Source organism: Chelonoidis abingdonii, chromosome 1, assembly GCF_003597395.2.
Source record: "Chelonoidis abingdonii isolate Lonesome George chromosome 1, CheloAbing_2.0, whole genome shotgun sequence".
Classification (NCBI taxonomy): domain Eukaryota; kingdom Metazoa; phylum Chordata; order Testudines; family Testudinidae; genus Chelonoidis; species Chelonoidis abingdonii.
The window spans coordinates 228,509,543-228,523,988 of record NC_133769.1 but is presented as its reverse complement, the minus strand read 5'-3'; the positions used below and the strand labels follow the sequence as shown (position 1 = coordinate 228,523,988).

At 41.4% G+C, this 14,446-nt stretch overlaps 2 protein-coding genes across 3 annotated transcripts in view; both read right to left on the bottom strand.

Annotated features, from left to right (window-relative positions):
- SH3KBP1 (SH3 domain containing kinase binding protein 1) overlaps positions 1-14,446 on the bottom strand; it is a 333,403-nt gene that overhangs the window by 280,811 nt on the left and 38,146 nt on the right. For both annotated transcript variants that reach the window (XM_032777988.2, XM_032777990.2), the window contains exon 2: positions 9,630-9,787. In XM_032777988.2, coding sequence (XP_032633879.1) covers positions 9,630-9,787 — 158 coding nt within the window. The remainder of the gene's footprint in view (positions 1-9,629; positions 9,788-14,446) is intronic.
- Positions 9,629-14,446, bottom strand: part of BCLAF3 (BCLAF1 and THRAP3 family member 3) — a 103,255-nt gene continuing 98,437 nt past the window's right edge. The window contains exon 11 of the mRNA XM_032777987.2: positions 9,629-9,787. Within this exon, the coding sequence (XP_032633878.1) occupies positions 9,776-9,787 (12 nt within the window). The 3' untranslated portion in view covers positions 9,629-9,775. The remainder of the gene's footprint in view (positions 9,788-14,446) is intronic.

Here is a 14,446-nt window from a genome sequence, read left to right as displayed (position 1 = left end):
AAGTGTGGACACACTGCAGCGCTGGTCGCTGTCAGTGTGGACACACTGCAGCGCTGGCCGTACACAGCTGTACGACCACAGCTGTAACGGCCAGCGCTGCAAAACTGTAAGTGTAGACAAGGCCAAAGTGTGTTAACTACTTACGCTAAACACTCTGTTCTAGGCCCTTGTATTTAGCTGTGGTACTGCATACCTTTCCCAGACCTGAAGAATAGCTCTGTGTACCTCAAAATCTCTCTTACCAATAGAAGTTGGTCCAAAAAAGACATTACCTCACCCATCTTGTCCCTCTATTAGCCTACTTGACAGATAAGCAGGGAATAAGTTTAAAGCATCACCACTTCTCACTTACAGTAACACAGTTTGTGTAAATATGACTGCCAATGAATCCAGCATCACAGTTACAAGCAGACACACAAATGGAGTTCTTTAACAATCTGTCTTGTGCTTATTTTACAATGTTTAAAGGGATTTATTCTACAAAATATACATTGACAAATGCTTAAAATGCAATTTGCTTATGTTCTGAATTGACATTTTCCCTATTTGTACAATCATAAACTGCAATATCATTATTACATGGATGTTACATAGAGTGCATTTTAAAACTTCTTTTGGTAAAACACAGGTTTGAGACAATACAATTACTCTGTGCTGTATATGTGTGTATATGTCTGCTTCCTTGCTCCTGCTGCAGCCAAGACTGAACATCTACACCACAATTAAACAGCCCCATAAGCCGAGTCCCGCAAGACCCAGTCAGCTGGCACGGGTCAACCATAGGTTTCCAATTGCAGTGTAGACACATCCCAAGAGGTTAAAGCCCTAAGCTCTGGCCTGTGACTGAATCAGATGACTGCAGGTCACACAAGATGAGGCTTCTACAGGACGGACTGCCTGTTCACACAGTGGGATAGAAGTGCAGGGAACCGGCTTATCCCATCAAGCGCAGGACTTCAAAGTAATCATGAGGCTAGTTCGTGCACCCCCTAGAAGGAAAGCTATGGAGAAACCCTGCACCAAGGGTGTAAGTGCTACTATCCCTAGAAAGAGGCAGGAATAGTTGGAGCCTGGGAGGGCCAATGAAACTTTATGTTTACTTTGGGTTACTATATGATAATCAGACTACCAGAGAGAGAATGTTATTTTAAATACCTGAGTGCAAATAAGTTTGGCTCAGAAAGGAAACAGAGTTATGTTGCCAGGCAGTGGGGTGGCTCATGCTGACCCACACTCTGCAACACTAGGGAATGATGGGATTTGTCACTGTAGGTTCAAAGGGGAAAGGTCCTGCTGGTAAGGTGTTTTGATCAAATCTCTTGTTGTTGTACAGCGGGGATAATCAATTATTTTTTGTCAAGGTCCAAACTTCTTCATCAAGGTATAGTCAAGGTCCAGACTCCAGAGAAAGTTAGTCTTCCAAGGTGCACTGGGTCACAATAGCATGCTGAGACAGGTAGCTGAGAATCACTAAAGAATGGGATCACGGATTCACACGCCTGACACATGCTTAGGAATAGCCTTGACTCTACCACTACATCCCCAGTTCAAGTCAGAGGAAGCAGAAATTCATTACCATTTGTTCTCAATGTGAAAGTTTGATCTTAGTCCAGCTCCTGCTGGGAGGTGTCCATGTTATTTAAAAAGGGGAAAAAAACAACCACTATCATAACAAATGGCAGTTATTGGCACTTCAACTGGCAGCCCCTTAAAAAAAAAATTAAGAACTGAATAGCCATGACGACCAGCCAATATCCAGTTGGAATACTGTGGCAGCATTCCTTGTCTTTTCCGGGGATTACTAGAGCACTTGTCTCCAGGGATGTCAATCCAGTGTCTTTCAAAAGCACCAAATTCACTTGAATGTTTAAAAAAAGAAGAAAAAAAAAAGATATTGAAGGCCTCAAAGGACTGGTATTATGTAGCAGTAAAATATTATGTATTTTGCTTAACTATAAAAGCCAAAATCATGAGGACTTCAAGAGAAATGTACTTTCCCTTCTCCCCCTCACCTCCCAAGAGAATGACATACGTGGATCATGAATCTAAATAGCTCTAATACACCCTGCCTTATAATAAATATGCTACAAAGATACCTGTGAAGCTCTAGTATATGTATGTAGTCAGCCATGAGCAGAGTGAAAAGGAAAGATGGGGGGGACGTCTCCAACATATACTCAACTGCTTCCCACTAGATTCTAGACAGCCAATACAACACTTAAAATACGTATTTACATGAAGACAAGTTAGTCAAATGCAATTCTCAATATTAAATTTAAGGAGTCTCTCACTCCAAACCAGAACGAACACCTTTTTGCAGCATGCGTTGTGCAGGAGGTCAGACTAGACGGTCATATTGGTCCCTTCTGACCTTAAAGTCTATGACTCTATAAAATATTACTGCAAACACCTTTAGGTGACCTAAATTTTAACCCTACATTTTTAAAAAGTGACCTTCACTTTTAATTTTTATTTTATTTGAAACTAAACATTCTAAAACTGCTAGTTATTTTTCACCACTTATAGTGTTTGCTTATTTCTGCATTTCATTCGTCTTGAACAATTAAAATGGATTGGATGCTTTTCCTTTGACTAGAAGATTTGTCTCTAGTCTTTCTTTCTGGGTCTTATGTCTTGATACAACATTGTTATTTGGGTTCACAGGAAAGAGGACTTAAAAAACAAACCTCAATTTTCATACATATATGTTAACGATCTCCCTATGCAATTTATGCCATTGTCTATTCATCATTACAAAATCAGATGCAACAACAGCTACTCAGAGTATAGGCTTGCTAAAATTCACCATGGTGGTATTTAGTATTACAATCCCCGATGTCTTTTCTTGCCCGTCTTATTTGTCGTCACACTGTAAAATTTCCATTGTAACTGCTGTGTATTGTGAGATATTTGGAAGAAGATGGAATTATTATAATCATGCAAAAGATTTGCATAGTTCCACTGAAGTCAATGGAACTTTATCTGTGAGACTAAGTTTGTACATGGGAGTAACCCTTTGTAGTGAGAATTGTTAAACTCCATAGTTCTGTCATATACCTCCAGAATCATATGCCACTTCTATGTCATATTACACAAATAGGGGGGAAAAATCACATCTTTCATAATCTAATAATTTTTGAAGAGGACATCACCCAAAGAATATCAGTTAGAGCCTTACAGATGTAGTGGTTCTACCTATACCATTCCTTCCAACACTTACCTTATACAAAAATCAAACTTGTCCCTGACTAAACGGTAAGGAATAATCCTGCAAAGTCAGGGAGTGAATGTGATGTCAAAACAGGTCTTTCCTATCTTTAGTTTCCAGGTGTCTATGATTTTTACTGGAAATACTGTTATACAATCCCAAGAGTTATAACTTCTCCCACAGAGGGGAAAAAAGAGAGAGAGAAGTCTGTGCTGTACTAGGGCCTCTGTAAAACCAAAACTGTGGGGTTTCAGCCTTTTTTTGTGTTTGTTTTTTAAATAAGGCATTTGTACCTGCATGCTTCCAAATACCTTCAAATAATTTACCTGAAGAACAAGAATTTCTCATGGCAACATGGTTTAATAGTAAAACAAATACAGGACCTAGTATAAAAGATCCCCAACTCAAAACACATAAATAATCAACCTATCCACCCACACATAAACAAGTTGAAGAGGAAATATTTGCAGCCTGGAAGGAAGCCAGAAATATACTTAGACATATATATCGAAAGGAAGAGAATTACAAAGTCACAGTTCCACAGTGATAAAGGCACCGCCTCCCAATCTTTCAAGATTGCATTAGGAGAGAGTCACCACCTATACTCCTGCCAATCAATAGCTCATGCTGTGATGAATACTAGCACAAGAGAGTATCCTCCAAATACATTGGTCCCACAAATTCAATCCACTTGCACAATGCACAATTCAGACAGAAGACACTGTCCAAAGGAAGTTGTGACGAAGGCTTTCTGGCACAGGAGCATGAGAGTAAAATACCACTATATTGAAAACTTACCCCAAAATGGTGAATTCTGCTCTAATTTCCTGCTCTAATTGAGTTCTTCCTCTCCATTCCTCTGCCTCTGGCTTAGAGCCTCAAGCAGTGAAACACAAAACCAATTCTTAGTTTCACATTACTGGATAAAAAAAATATACGTTTAGAATCCTCTATTGCAAATTCTACCAACAAATGTAGTTTTATTCCTTTATGTAATCAACTATATGCTTCAAAATGGAACTTGTTTTCTTCAGGAAAAAAACAAACCAAGAGAGAGCAAAGGATAATTTAAAAAAAAAAAAAAAAAAAAGACTGCTTGGTAGACTAATTTCCATTTTATACACTCAATTGTCTCCACAACAAACCAATGTAGTTGTGGTATTAGTACCGTATAATCAATTATTTAATATATAAAACATGTGATAAAGATACTTAGGAACCAATAGGAAACATTAAAAATGAATACATTTAAGTATCATCAGTAAATTAAGTTAGCATTCTGTTGTGATGCTGCCAATAAGTCACTGACAAACTAATAAGCCACTTCTTCAAAATACTACTCTTTACAAATAACTTATCACAATATGCAAAACTATGAAACAAACTACAACAGATGTACTGAACTGTAGATATGACATTGTACGTATATTCCTTTTATAAATTTAAACATACATTTAAAAAAACTGCACTTATAAGCCAACCAAGTATTAAAGCTTTCCTTTTATGACGTCCGCCTTGCTTTAAGAAGGGGGTGGGAGGGAAATACAAGACAGATACTTTCATATTTTATATGTCAAAAATTGAGGCATTTTTGCCCATTTAGTTCTTTTGCACTTGACCCTAAGGCAGTGGTGCCCAAACTTTTTCCTGTTGCACCTCCCCTTAGGGAGGTGGAGCTAGAGGCAGAGCTGGCCTGGGGACAGAAAGGGCAGAGCTGGGGATGGAGTGGAGCTGTGGGGCTGCACGTGGGCTGGGGGTCGAGTGGAGCTGGGGGTGGGGCAGAGCAGAGTTCCCTCCCCACCACCCAGGGGGGTTGGCCCAGGTCCCCCCAACAAACATTCCTCTGCACCCCACGGGGGCGGGGGCATGCTCCACAGTTTGGGGACCATTGCCCTAAGGTAACAAGTTTAATGATTTTTCCTCGAGGCATCAAAGAGCAGGGCTATTGACTTTTATTTCCAAGAACTAAGTGGCAATTAAGAGGCATTGTAGCCCACTACCTCTCAAGAATGAATCTATATTTAATGAGGGTTGTTTTTTTTAATCTTAGAAATCTTATCAGAATGCAGCAATTTAATGGTAACACTCCACCAAATATACAAAAGGACTTGAAGGGCTCCATTGGCCAATTAAGCAGACAACCTTCCAAGTGCGGACACTGTTGTATTCCTCAGTCTGCAGGTAACTTCAGCCCCTCTGGAGATACCATAGCTTTCAGAAACAATTACTGAGCAAAATTAACAAGGTCACAGTCAGTCAGTTTCACTACCGTTATTCAGAACTTTGTGGGCAGCAATAAAATCAACAAGAATCAAGTAAAGTCAAGAGCACAATATCAGAGGCAGACACAAGAAATTTTATGGGAGGCTGTGGGGTTGGGAGAGGGGACAGAGGAGTGAAAAGGAACCTATCCACTACCGAGCAGCAGCAAGAAAACTGGAGCAAAGATAACAGAGTGAGTAAAAACTATTGGGATGCTCTGGGGTTATCCAGGAAGAAAATAATACATTCTTTCTCCTCTCCAGCTGATAGGGTCTGTGGGAGCTTTATAGTTATAAGTGACACCGACATGCCCAGCACCTCTCCAGTGAACCCCTACAAGTCTCTGGCTGTTTGTTTAAGATTTGTAAAAGTTTAATAAAGGCAGAAAAGGGGAAGAGAAAATTTGGTGGCTAACAAACAAGCAGAGACAGCTGTCCAAGTAACCTCTTCTGGTCGCCTGGCACTTGAACCTAAGTACCTTAAGGTTCCATTTCACATCTGCTATTTAGCATACACAAACATCATCTTTGAAATTCAACTGATTTGCAGTATTTAGAGGCTTATTTTCTGCTTTCATACAAAGAGGGAGTCAATGGAGCTTGGCAGCTCTTCTGACCTCAGGCAACAGTACGGTTATGCATAGTTTCTGCCCTCTGTTTCACTGCTTCTAAAAATCTGGCTTTATACAGCAACTTTACACAACTCCAGTTGCAATTGTAGACCCTTTATTTGCAAGCCAGATACAAGTCTGCTAACAGTACTTGCAAGTCACCTGAAGATAGTCTAGTGTAGCACATGATTTACCAGTGCTGCACCACTAGATCACACACACAGTTGCCTTTGTAAATTAAAACCAGCAAGCATGGGTTTTCACCACAGTTTCCTGCTTTCTGCATCTCCACTTGCTATCAGCAAAATCTAACTGTCTCAGCTGCCCCTGTATTTTTAAGTACAGTTTGTTACATTGAAAGCCTGGTTTGACTACGAATTCAATGTTTTTCTTAACTTCCATCTGCTTCCGAATGACGTTTCCCAACACCAAAAGAAAAAGAGGAACAAATGTAGCACTCATCACCTGTATTACCCAGAAGTTCAGTGTCCACACGCATTTCATCTTTTGCAGACTCAGCACAAACATACAACGGAACATTTTACAGATTAAAAACAGAAGTTAAATCAACTTCCCTTGCCACAGAATTCTCGTCCTCTTCTTTTCCTGTACCTCCTTAAAAAAAAAAGAAATCTGTATCTGAAGGATACGGGGTGCTAAGGGAAGATACAAATAAGGACAGTTTTCCCCTCCCTCTTTTTATACCTCTCTACCTGCCAAATCTGAGAGGCAAGAAACATAGAAGGATAAGAGACATTCCTTAACTATGATTTAAAAAATCAGTTTAATGAATCATTGTTTATAGTAACAGAAATGAGTTGACTGCAGAATCTGAAATTAGGTCTTGAATGAGGAACAGCTAATGTATTTTCACATATTTAGACAAACTTTTCCCACATCATCTTTCAGTAGGCCAGATATACATCTTGACAATAGACAAAGCAAGATAGAAGAGGGAAAACAATATCTTAAGTACCCATATAGTTGCTCCACTGAACAGAAGGTCATTTATGACAAATATGCGCCTCTACTCTCCCTATAAAACTTATAGCATTTGTTTTTGATAGCTGTTTTGCATGTTTTAAGTACATTTGGTTTGCAGATTCAAGAGCAGGAAGTACCCTTCCTGTAGCTTCATAGTGAAAGTCTCTTGATTAAGGCTACTGAAGTTGTAAATATACACAGTCACTGCTTTCCTTTCCCCTTTCTTTCTCACGTCTATCTTTCTATTCTCTGTCTCTTCATTAGAATATTCTCTTGTAATCTACATTTTTAGTCTTTTCTTGTCTCTCACTCTGTGGAGATGAAAACTTCATTCTGGTTACAGGTACTTCAAAAAGTACTTCCAGTGCCACTGGCTCTTACTCAGTCCCACTGCCACTGGCTTTACCTCATATTCAGTTTTTAATTTCCTCCACCACTCTCTCCCAAACAATGATTTAATATATTTCATTCTCTTTACATCCTCCTTCTCTCTTGACAATCTTCTAACCCCTTCCAATGGCACTTCTGGAATCCAAATTTACTAGTTAATTTTTATGATTTAAGCAACTTTGATTACATACATCCAAAACTTGGGGGATTAGGCAAAGTTCCTGATGAGCCTGGGATGCTCTTGTAACCTTATTAAGCAGCAAACCAATTACAGGAAGTGCACATTTTCCACCATAATCCATATTTTATCCCTCCAACCCAATCTACATGTTTATCTGCCTCAGGACTTGTCTAAAATGTAATAACCAGAACTGCTCATCCTCCTCTTGCCCTCGACCAGCATTTCTCATATGCAGCATGCTGGCTGCATGCGGCCACAGCCTCCTGCGTGGTCGTGGGAGATGGCAAAGCTGCAGCTCCCTGCCCTAGGACTGCCAGCAGTGGTTGGACCCTGCCCACCTCTGGAGACACAAAAGCTGGAGGAGCAGGCAGCCAGTGAGTTCCCCACCTTCCCAGGGCCGGTGGGATCAGGGGGGAGGGATAGCTCAGTGGTTTGAGCATTGGCCTACTAAACCCAGGATTGTGAGTTCAATCCTTGAGGGGGCCACTTAGGGATCTGGGGCAAAAATTGGTCCTGCTAGTGAAGGCAGGGGGCTGGACTCAATGACCTTTCAAGGTCCCTTCCAGTTCTAGGAGATAGGTATATCTCCAATTCTATTATTATGGGTGGCAGGCTTCAGGCTCCGTTCCCCTGCTGTACAGTGGCGGGCTCTGCCCCCAAGCCACTCCTGGACCCTGCTGCCTCCATATCCATCTCCATCTCCCCATCCAGGTCTTACCAGGGTTGCATAAGTCTGCTGTGGAAAGTGATATTTGTATGTTTGTTAACATCATTTTTAACAGCAGACTTAGTAACTAGCACGTCTTTTAAAAAAAGCAACCAAAAAAAGCAAAAAAAGACAAGAAAAAAAAAGAAGAACAAGACAAGAACATGCAAAGCACCTTATGTGTGTTTCTAGTCTGTTTAGGTCCAGTAAAGAATAGACACAACTGTATATTATTTTATTATTGAGTCTGAAAAAAAATCCTATGTAAATAAATTACAATGATTTGGACATATATATGTGCATATTTATTTGTTTTTCCTAAAGTAAATTAAGTATTTTAGGAAAAATTGTCAGAGCGGCCACCAGCAATCCTGTCATAGGTTTCATGGCCACCCAATCCATGTAATCACAGACTCAATGCCCATGCTACTACCCCTTCCATAGGTAAACTATGAAAACCTTCCATAACTGGCACCAAACCCATCTTTAATGCCTGCAGGGAGTGCAGTCCTGTGTGCCTGCTCCTTATCCTTCTTTGGTACAAAAGAATAGCTGCAGTTTCCTGTACTGGAGACCTGACAAAGCCCCTCCACTCACAGGTGAAATGTAACCTTTATGCAGGTATACGAACATATATGTAAAATGTTTCACTGTGAAGATCTACTATTTTCACCTCTGAGAGCAACTATTTTGACATTCTGAAGCAGGGTAGGATGCCACATACCAGAAACATCAAGAGACACTGAAAAAGTAGTGATCATTTTGAACACAGCTCCCAGTAACAAGTTACGCCTACTTTACCTAAGCCTACCTTAGCCCTGTGGCTGGCAATCCCGCAGGCCGGATTGAAAGCCCTGATGGGCCGGATCTGGCCCACAGGTCGTAGTTTGTCCTCCCCTGTGATAAAGCCTTTACATCACACCATAATGCACTCTAGCTATCCATAAAAAGACACACTGTATATGAGAGAGAACATATTACAAACAGCATGAGTCATATAAGGAACTGAATTTTGGAGGACAGCTTTATCCTAAATGTTAATTTTGTTTTCAGACCCCAGGGTTGCAATAACCACTGCAGAGCAGGGAAAAAGTGTGTCTCTTTATCTTTAATTTTAATGATATCATAACTACAACAGCTATCCACAGAAATGCATTCGCTACTTTGTAATGCAACATGATTCAAAAAAATACAAATTGCAGCATGATTTAAAAAGACTGCTTTTCCGTCAAACAACAATACAAGCTAGTAAGTACAATACGCAAGAACTGTTTCACTTTGTACTCACTCTTACAAAGTTGTCAGGGAACAAACCTCTTCTGCCTTTGAGCTGTCCTTCCCACCAGCCTCCAGTCTCTTTCTTGATATTGGTGATTATGTCACCTACTGTGATTGTCAGCTCATCATCATGTTGAGCCTTGTAGTCAAATTCCACTATCGCCTCCACTAAAAAAGAAACAGCCACATGTTACAGAGAGTTAGAGACATTATTTTCTGTTAGGTTGATTAAAGTTTTCATGGCTTCAGAGATAAAAAGAAAAAAACCAACCAACCAACCCGGTAACAGCTGCTCAGCAACAGGAATAGCATCAGATTAACCTTGAAGACTTCATATAACAGCAACATATGAGGGACAAGGGCTGGTGGGGGGAGATCCTTTGAGAAGCCCTTTATAACTGGTTGACAAACAGCAATTTGTATCTGTTTATTTTATATTTATCTTTTAATTTTAAAAAAATCAATTTGTGTCGAAGCAGCAGTATCCATTCAGATGTAAGCATTAAAAACTGGTGTCTACTTCTGGGAAAAGATTATGTTTTTTCTCCTTGGTACTTTACAAATACTTGCTTTATTTCAGTACCATTCTGAAATGGTGTTCAAATCCATACCATTCAAAACCATAGCCACTTATTCAGTTTGCCAGACACATCATTGCTACCCCCAGAATCATTTATTAAAGTTTCTGCATGATGATAAATTTCACTATAACAATCTTTCTATAAGTGTGATGTATTTCAGAAATGCAGAGCTCAGCCTGGCAAAGCTTTGCTATGTACATATACTCTCTTAGGATTTCACTGAGAAGGAAAAATTGATGTTCACTTGCAAAATGATTTTGCATCAGAGGATGTGAAATTCAAATATTACTATTGCTCCAAATGTCAACTATCAAACACAAACTTGTTGCTGCTCCTCTACCAGTATTTCATCATGTCAGGTAGTATGCCTTATTCTCTTCCCAGAAGAATAAAAGTCACATAAACCCAAACCCCTCAGATTCCTTCATATAATATTATAAATATCTGTATCAATATTGTGTATATCTAGATCTCTCACTGGAAGGACCTAGGGAATTCATAATGGCAGGAATAAGCTCTATTAGAAGTGGGTGAAGTTTCTCCCCCCACCCCTGTACCATATCACCGAGCTCTTCCTCTGTCAGTGTGGAACTGAGATCCTCAGTACATTTCCTGGTGCTCTGTCAGGTCAAATTTTAAAAATCTCAGCCATTGGATTTTCATCACTACCCTCAAGAGAGAAATCTAAATCTAACAGCTATCACCATCAGGAAGTTTTTCTGATTATTTGCCTCAGGTTTTACTTTTCTTTATTTCATTCCATTACTTCTTGTTATAGCCTCTTGCATCATTCCGATACATTTCTCTAGTAGAGAATGGAAAATCTTTTTTCTAAATACTTTGTACTTTACTTACCGTGGTAAAATATTTTTTTAAAAAGAAGTCAATATCAGAGGCAAACCGTGCAGAAGGAATTAATAACTTTTCTGTTACTATGAAAATGATATTCAATGGTAAAGCGAAATTTTTGTTAGTTTGTTTGCTTGTGTTTGTTTGTATTTGGCGCAGCAGAATATTTTCCCCTAGGTGCTGTTCTTACTTATTTTCACCCCTGAAACAACCCTCCTAACCAACATTACTGTATTCTTATCTCTAGAAGCTCTCCCAGCAGCTACCAAAAGAAGAGTGGATGCCAGAATCTCCAGAATAGCCACATCTCCTGTGATGGGAAATCATGCCCTAAAGACATTCTGTAGAACATTTACCCTTTAAGAGGTTGAAATATTCACATTCATCTCCTTTCTGTGCAGATAACTGTGTGCCATGTAAGACATCATGAGAGTGAACTTTCAGGGAATGACGGCAGCTGGCACAGCTAAAGGAGCATATACTATTAAACCAGGAACAGGGTGTTGTTGCCCCCTGCTGGAGGCCCTGCCACCTTGACACCATCACCCTCAGATAGCCTTTTGGAGAAAAAGAGGAGTGCATTCATTCTTTCAAGAGCTGCCTAGAGAGGCCATCCAGGATCAGCTGTTGGCAGAAGCAACAAGAACTGTCCTCCACCATCAAGAAGGATAATGAGCAGGCAGAATTCAATCAGGGCCCAGCAGGGGGCAACACCACCCTGCTACTGGCTGCTTCTTCCAGGAGACAGTTCTGGGTGAAGCTGGAACGGGGATGAAGAATGTCTCCAGCCTTAACCCAAGAAACCCACCTTGGTCAGAGGCCACACTCTCATCACACTTTATTGTAACTGGACCAACGAAGAAGTGTTAGATTATGAAATCTGAAGCCTAAGTGGACATCTTGAGTTAAACATCAATGTACAGTTGTAAAATGAAGGCAAGCAAAACCCCACTGGCCCAGACAAGACCGTGACACCACCACATATGGTAAGACAATCTCAATAATATTCCACCTAACCTATAAAGAGATAGTACATTATATTGAACTAGGCTGGTAAGAGAGAGTGTTGTTATTCCTCCCATCCCAAAGACGTCACACGCACATATGTATACACATATTTTCTTGTTTCTTGGGCAACGCAGACAGAGATATCACTTAGCTATAGCTAGAAGAGCATGATTGCTTTTGGCCAAGGGCTAAAGGCCACAACACATCTTGAACTTCTGATTGGACTGGTGACCTTTCATCAAAACATATTACAGTCTCATCTCACATTAGATAATTAAAGATTTCTAGTCCTACCAAGACTTAGACATCACAGCCATCATTTGGTATCATAATTAAGGCTGCAAGTTTGTCACAGGGGTCACGGATTCCATGACTTTCCTGACCTCGGTGACTTCTACAGCAGCCGTTGCGCCTGGCTAAGACAGCCCCTGTGCCAGGCGCAGGGCTGTCTCAGGCCCTCGCCCCACAGAGTTTGGCTGTGTGACAGGAAAGGGGGTTGGGGCACCAGACGAGGTGAAGCGGGCTCTGAGAACCACGGCAAATGGGAGCTGCGGGGGCAGTGCCTGCAGATGGAGGCAGTGCGCAGAGTGACTGGCCACTCCTCCGCCTACGACCTTAGCCAGGGGGATGTCAGTGCTTCCAGGCCGCCCCCAGGTAAGCACTGCTCAGAGCCCACCTCACCCCATCAGGTGCCCCAATATCCTGGCCCCTCCCACAACCAAATTCTGCTGCAGGGCGGCAGGCGGAGCCAGTTGGGAGCCTGCCAGTCCCAACCCTCCCTGTCAGCTCCAGAGGGTGTGTGCTGCCACCCCCCATTCCCCTCCAGGCAGCTTCCCCTCTCCCCCCTCCCCCCAGTTTTATTCACTGGTATTTTTAGTAAAAGTCATGGACAGGTCACAGGCCCTGAATTTTTGATTACTGCCTGTGACCTGTCCATGACTTTTACCAAAAAATACTCATGACTAAAACAGCCTTAAATCATCACGAATCCAAAATACCCACAAGTGAGATCATGGGCATCTTAAAGAAGCTAGAGATGGAAGAAACCATTTTAATGCATAATGGTGAATTTGTCAAACACAGCTAATGTTCATTCTGCATTGGAGGCTAAAGTCTAAAGGACAATTCTATTCAATGGATAGAACCAGTTTACATTTGGTTGCCAGCTCTGGTCCACCTGTTAGCCCACAGATTATAAGCATGCCATTGCTAGCCTTCCAGGAGAATCATTAAGATAGGGAATTTTATCAGTCAGGGCATCTTTTCAGGAATCCGGAAAGAAAGATCTGCTGGTGAGAACCTCGGCCCTTGTATGGGGACCACAAAACAAAAGAAACGTACACACCGAGACCAACAATACACAGCTGAGGCCATAAGGGGCCCACTGCCTGTAAAACAAATAGTAAGACCTGTAGCATATGTGAGATGAAGTCCAACACCACCACTTATAAGAAATTTACTTTCAATCACAGCTTGAATCAGACACCTAACTAAGGACCCTATTAATTTTCCATATTGTTCATAGATCCACATATCCCCGTGTAGTGGGCTGAGTGGTTGGTTAGTTGGGAAGCATATCCATGCTGCAGCCCTGGCGAGATCGCTAGAACTCAGGCAGCTTCAGGGTTTAAACACTGAGGCAAGTCACTATTTTAGGCTTTAAATAATTTTTTCAGCCTTCTGTCCAGGAAATGCATTTTCCTCTTTGAAGGCAGGAGCTTACGTGGCCCAAACCCTTCTTTTAAAAAAAGCCTACTTCTGTAATATGGCCCAACTGCCTCCAGGTCTGACAGCTTGTAAAGTCCCTTTGGTAGGTGTCAGGTCCTTCTTCTCTCTTCTAAGGAAACCTATTAGCCTCCATCCTCATCTTGCTGAAAGTGGAGTAAGTAACTCTGCCATAGCCGCCCCTCACCCTCCCAGTTGCTATGAATGAACCTTTCCAAAAATGAGAGGAGAAGAGACAGGAAGGGATCAGAGCTCTAGGCTCACTCCCAGTACTGCCTCTTCAAATTAGACAGCCTCCCTATTCCCTGGCTGCTGAAAGAAGAGGAGTGAAGGAAACAGATCAAGCCTAGGAGAGTTGTACAGTATTGGTCTACACTACGCGTTTAAACTGATTTTAGCAGCGTTAAACCGATTTAACACTGTACCCGTCCACACTACAAGACCCTTTACATAGATATAAAGGGCTCTTTAAATCGGTTTCTGTACTCCTCCCCGATGACAGGAATAGCGCTAAAATCGGTATTACCATATCGGATTAGGGTTAGCGTGGCCGCAAATCGATGGTATTGGCCTCCGGGCAGTATCCCACAGTGCACCACTGTGACCACTCTGGACAGCAATCTGAACTCGGATGCAGTGGCCAGGCACACAGGAAAAGCCCCGC